The sequence below is a fragment of the Vicia villosa genome, unplaced genomic scaffold (genome assembly GCF_029867415.1).
Source record: "Vicia villosa cultivar HV-30 ecotype Madison, WI unplaced genomic scaffold, Vvil1.0 ctg.000911F_1_1, whole genome shotgun sequence".
NCBI lineage: Eukaryota > Viridiplantae > Streptophyta > Magnoliopsida > Fabales > Fabaceae > Vicia > Vicia villosa.
The window spans coordinates 281,226-287,225 of record NW_026705409.1 but is presented as its reverse complement, the minus strand read 5'-3'; the positions used below and the strand labels follow the sequence as shown (position 1 = coordinate 287,225).

General features: G+C 34.7%; 1 protein-coding gene across 2 annotated transcripts; it reads left to right on the top strand.

Moving 5' to 3' along the window:
• Positions 1–263: 263 nt before the first annotated feature.
• On the top strand, positions 264–4,986 carry LOC131632157 (uncharacterized). 2 transcript variants are annotated; one of them, XM_058902937.1, is made up of 15 exons: positions 264–434; positions 867–961; positions 1,419–1,532; positions 1,620–1,724; positions 1,805–1,876; positions 2,203–2,315; positions 2,382–2,525; positions 2,713–2,781; positions 2,849–2,936; positions 3,127–3,198; positions 3,294–3,394; positions 3,509–3,626; positions 3,720–3,779; positions 3,893–4,007; positions 4,200–4,986. In XM_058902937.1, the coding sequence occupies exons 1-15, from the start codon at positions 320–322 to the stop codon at positions 4,241–4,243; spliced, it is 1,425 nt and encodes a 474-aa protein (XP_058758920.1). In that variant the 5' UTR covers positions 264–319; the 3' UTR covers positions 4,244–4,986. The 2 variants fall into 2 exon arrangements, with proteins under 2 accessions (XP_058758920.1, XP_058758919.1); XM_058902936.1 differs by having other exon boundaries at positions 271–434; positions 3,893–4,003; positions 4,200–4,984.
• The last annotated feature ends 1,014 nt before the right edge of the window (positions 4,987–6,000 follow it).

Genomic DNA, 6,000 nt, shown 5'->3' with positions numbered 1-6,000 from the left:
ATTCCTTAACATCACACATGGCCCAACACCATAAACCATCCTTTTCCAATTAAATCCTACAAGTCACCAATAATTCTAATTATTAATTAAATTTCCATTTAAATTAAAAACTAAAATATACGGGTGTTACACTAGTGGTAGTTTAAACAGTTAGGAACATTTTTGTGCATTTTCCGCAAAGCAAGAATCTAATTCCATGATGTTTTTGTTTCAATTTCATTCAAGTTTCTTAGATCCTTTTCTTTCTTCATGTACCATTTTATATCCCTTTATCACCCATTAATTCATCTTTCAATTTTTGGTTCAAGTTGAAAGAAAAATGGCAGATTCAAGCTTAGAAGGAGCCAAAAAGAAAGATGTGATTCGAATTGAACGTGAATCCGTCATTCCAATTCTGAAACCTAGGCTCTTCGTCTCAATGGTTAATCTTATGAGTATGTCTCCCTATGCTTCTTTTTTCTACTATCTATATAGTGATACTATGTACCACCTAGGCTTCTGAAGTAAATGTGTCTTCCTATTGGACACGACATGGCACAAAAACACTTGTGATTATATTCAATTTATTCATTTTTTAAAATTATTTCTATTGTTAACATATCAGTGTTGGCGTTCTATTTGTCGTTCTATTTGTCCTTAATAGTAGAGATTGCATTTTATCTATGAAATATTCACACATGACAATAATATCGACACATTGACATTAATAACACAATAGTATATAATCACATGTCTCATTATTGTATTGGTGTTTGACACTAATATGTCGGGCATCAGATGCGTCATGGATAACTATTCACTATCTTTCAAAATATGATGAAGATACACACGATACGAGGATACTAACATTGTGACTTTGGATATAGAGCATAGTGCCGATGGAGACGAGTTTTTGAAGCTGTGCAAAAGAATTGAATATACAATTAGAGCTTGGTATCATCTACAATTTGAGGATATGTTGGTATTATTTATTTTCTCGACCATTTTCAAATATCATATAGCTAGAACAATGTGTTTGGAGTAGGGTGGCAAAACGAGGCTGGTTTGTTGAACATGCCCTGGGTGGCAAAACGGAGTTGGTCTGTCGGACAGCCTCTTTTGCTCACATATTTTTGCAGGGCGGGTCAAAGTTTTAAATCAACACTTTAATATATTCGTCCCACTCCACTTCATTTTTACGGGTTTTTACAAACGCGTATATTAATGAGAATTTGTGCAATTTTTACTTTGCAAGGCACGCATAACCGCCCTACCCCCATTTATTTGCGGGTCAATCCAAAGTTTTATGTCTTAATACGCTCACTCCGTTGTTTTTTTGCGAGTTTTCGCTGGACAGGCCTAAACGGAGCATACAGATATCTCTGTTTGCCACCCCCTACTTTGGAGTTAATTAATTACTTCATGCATTTTTGTAACAGCAACTGCATTCACTCTTTGATCCCGTCTCTAGTGCCCAAAAGTTGGAACAAAAGGGCTTAACTTCTAAAGAAATAGATGTACTTGAACAAAAATTCTTGACCTATCTTTTTGAGGTATTTTGGATGCTTCAATAATTTACATAATATAAACTAATGCATTTAATTTATATATAATATAAGATTGTTTGATTCTTTACTTAGGTAATGAAAAAGAGCAACTTCAATATTGCAACTGATGATGAAATTAATGTTGCACTTTCTGGACAGTATCTTCTAAATCTTCCAATCACTGTTAATGAATCTAAGGTTTACAACTCTTTTTATGATTAGTTACTTAATGTGCTTTTAGCAGCTGCTAATCTGTTTCTTTTTGTCATTGAATGTAGCTTGACAATAAGCTTTTGAAAAAATATTTTGAAGCACATCCCTATAATAACCTTCCAGATTTTCATGAAAAGGTAATACTTCAAAACCTCTAACACCGACACCTTTATAAAAAGGTGTGTCGGTATCAGTATTGCTATCTTGCTATCTGAAACCGACATCAACACTTGTGATTACGTTTAATTTTTTTATTTTTTCTAATTATTATTTTTTCAAATTATTATCACTATCACATATCAGTGTCGTATTTATGGTGTTCATACTTCATAGTTCAAAACTATATAATTATTAACATCAAGAAAACTTCATCTCAAATAACCAAAAACATGAATCAAAGCATGATGCTGCTAGAAGATTGTCAAATTCTTCAAACTACATATTAACAACTTCATTATTTTAGTATATAATCTTTCGGCGCGGAATTGGAATCGATCAAACGACGGATTACTTTATAATGGAGAAAGTGGACATGCTCATCGCACGTTTCTGGGCATTTCTACTAAGAACACTCGGGTAATATAATTAAGAAACTCGTAATTGAAAATTTACCGACACTAAAATTAATATACGTCTTTGCAGGTTGGAAAAACTAGTAGCAAAAAGATCGAAAAGACATGGTAAAAAACTAGATCCAAAGAAGGACAAAAAAATAAACTCATCAGAAGAAGAAGCTTATCAAGATGATGTATATGACCGGATACGCCTTGAAAAGATGCCATTGAGGTCTTGTTGTAGTTGCTTTAGTTCATGTTCAATTGATTCTACACTTAGTTTTATAAGAAAATAGAAACTTGTCACCTTTATAGCACCAACACCTCTGAAAAGAGTCTGTCCGTGTCAGTGTCGTGTTTCTGCTGTCCGCTGTACTTCATAGCTTGTCACTTATGAAATTATTTGTTGTAATTTTCAGTTTTGGTAGTTTGCTAAGCAAGACAACAATCCAAGAACCTACATTTGATAGGATCATTGTTGTTTACAGGTATATATATTGTGTATAGAATACTACAAAAAAATGTTCTTTTTGAAAATACAGTCATCCTTTGTAGGCGAGCGAGTTCCAATTCAAAACCAGACAGAGGAATTTTCGTGAAGCATTTCAGAAACATCCCAATGGCCGACATGGAAATCGTTCTTGTGAGTTATCACAATTATAAAGCATTTCAAAAACATTTTATTGTTAGTGTTCGCAGTTATGTTGTGAACTTTGATAATCCCCAAAAGTTGACTTGTTGGCGAAGGCTCGAGTTTTGAGGAATGTGCTTCACTCAAGATCTCAAGTCCGAATCCTGCTAGGTGCTAATAATCTTTAGTTGTTGCTTGACAGCCAGAAAAGAAAAATCCTGGCCTGACTCCTATGGATTGGGTGAAGTTTCTTGGATCTGCTATAGTTGGGTTGGTTAGTTTTCTTTCACCGACACTAACCGAGTATATTAACCAAAGAGTTTAACAAACTAATCCATTCATTAAACAAGTTTAATTTCTCCTTCATAGGTAGCTGTAGTTAGTTCACTTCAAGCAGCTACAGCCGATTTGAGGGTTATTGGGGCCGTTTTTTCTACCGTTGTCGGTTATTGTGTTAAAACATACTTCACGTAAGCATGTTTAACTAACTAACTGTTCGCATTATTAATATCCACATTCAACATGTCTTTGATGAATCTATTTAACAAACAAAACAACTAGTAATTGTATTTAACTTAATATAGGTTTCAACAAAATTTGGCCACATATCAAGATATGATTACACAGTCGATGTATGAAAAACAACTCGACAGTGGAAGAGGAACACTTCTCCATTTATGTGATGATGTCATTCAACAAGAAGTAAGAAATTAGTGATTAGATTATTGGAGAAACAACTTTTGCATAATCCAAACATGTTAAAATAAGTGCTTATTTGAATTACTTAATGTACAGGTGAAAGAGGTAGTGATTTCATTCTTTATTCTGATGAAACAAGGAGAAGCTACAAGACAGGTATATGTATACATATATATAAGTCAATATTTTGATTCTAATTTGAAGAAACAATCAAGAGTGAGTTCTATTCTATGGTTGGTGTTTATAATATAAGCTATATGTGAGTTAAGGAACTGGATCGAAGGTGTGAAGAACTTCTCAGAAAAGAATTCAATGAGAGTTGCAATTTTGATGTAGACGATGCGGTTCATAAACTTGAGAAGCTGGGAATTGTTACTCGGGTGGGTGAGTTTGCTTCTATTTTCAAAGAATTATGCACTACTAAGTTATCAGATATACATACATTACCTATTTTCAGTTATAAATGAATTGTCCCACGCATCTGCACGGGTTCGATTAGTAGTGTGTGACATATAGTATATTATGATGACGATTTTGAGTTTTTTTAGTGAATTGAAGCTTTTTGTTGAAATTCAGGATCCTATAGGACAATATCAATGTGTTGGATTGAAGAGGGCTAGCGAGATAATCGGTGGTGCCACCACCGAAGAGATTGTAATTAAGGCAACACAAGGAAACATCACTCCTTGATTCTTACTATTCTTGTAAAAATAATGATTGTTAATATGTAACGAGTTAAAAATATATTCAAAAAAGACTACGAAATGCACCTTTCAATGCTTAAAGAGAAACAGTTCAATTCGACAGGAACTGTTCTAAGACAAAGGGGTCAAGTTAGTGAACCATGTCGTTAAAAACTTAAAATCAGTTCGACTTTTGGTTTTCAGAGCAATCCTAACAAAATGCACTGCACAAGAGATTTAAGAACTAACAAAATTCAAACAGGTAGACAAACATAATAACACAAATAAATTGTCACAAGCCGAATATAAGACAAACAAATCATAATCAATAAACAAAAACATTACTTTCTAGGGCATCAATCAATTCAAAAAACTTACTAAAATGATCCTAAGAAAGAAAAACATCATTGAATGAACATGTTTCAAGCAATGGTAACCTGAATAGTTCTTTTATGGTTCTTAGGTTGAGGAGGAGGAGGCAATTTCTGAACAGTAACACTAAGCACTCCATCTTGACAGATAGCAGAAACAGCATCAGCATTAGCATTCTTAGGAAGAACAAATTTGCGCATGAACTTGCCAACCCTTCGCTCCATTCTCGAATACTCGACTCCTTCTCCCCTCTTTTTCTCTCCGCTGATCACAAGGTAATCATCGTCTTCATGCAACCTGGTTGCAAACTCCCTTTCTTCTTTTCTTCCAATTCCAATACCCTTTTTTTTGTTTAAGAAAAACCCTGACCAAATTCTGCTTCACGCGGCTTCTCTCACACTGGCGTACAACCTTCTCTCTTAAACATGTCTGTTGTCTTTCCTTTTTGTGGTCTGCAACTAATAGCCTCCACTGTTGCTGGTTCATCGCCGTAAACCAGAGATGTAATATGTTTTTCTCTCTGTGACCCTCTCGGTTCTCTTGTGTCCTCGCTTGTGACTTAGAGGCATGCAAATGCATCTTTTTTTTATCTCTTTTTAAAATTAATTTGTGATAGGCCACCAGTTAAGTATGTGTATAAGAGGAAGGGTAAGAGGGAAATGTGAATGAAATGGCACTAGTTCTAGAAGGACAGCTGGAAGGGAAAGAAATTGAAATAGGTTCGCAGGAGGCAAGAATAACAGAATGTACAGATGACAAGCCAGGATTGGAGGATCATGATTGGTATGCAAAGGAGAATCCAATAATAAGGGGCAAGAGAAGAAAATGGCAGGCAATACGTGAGTAGGAATTAAGGACTGAATGTGAGTTGTTTTCACATCAGTAGGGTGCTCTCTAGTGGGACTCACATTTTATCCGTTCAGTAATATTTTCCATTTTCTTGAAGAGATTATTCCTCATCCATTGTCCTGCATATATGCTATAATCAATATACTACGTTTGTGTTGGCATTCTCGCGTCCCAATGCATTGTAAACGTGAAAACAAAGAAGCTACTATATGTAGCTTTCACGGCAACGTGGATGTTGTGATTGTATTTCTGTGTGTCGAATATGATCACACATACTGTATATTTATATGCAAAATATGTATACACAATAGGTAATGATATAATTTACACTTATGACTAATTGAATACAAATCAATACTAATTGATTTGTAACCGATTCTCAACACTCCCCCTCAAGCCGGATCGTATATATCGTATGATCCGAGCTTGTTACAAATATAATTCACTCGAGAACCCTTAAGAGACTTGGTAAA

Bases quoted from the DNA above. Each gene is read 5' to 3' on its own strand.
- LOC131632157 (XM_058902936.1), top strand. From the start codon at position 320: ATGGCAGATTCAAGCTTAGAAGGAGCCAAAAAGAAAGATGTGATTCGA. The intron at 1,533-1,619 runs GTATTTTGGATG...TTCTTTACTTAG, and splicing joins TCTTGACCTATCTTTTTGAG to GTAATGAAAAAGAGCAACTT. The intron at 1,877-2,202 runs GTAATACTTCAA...TCATTATTTTAG, and splicing joins TTCCAGATTTTCATGAAAAG to TATATAATCTTTCGGCGCGG.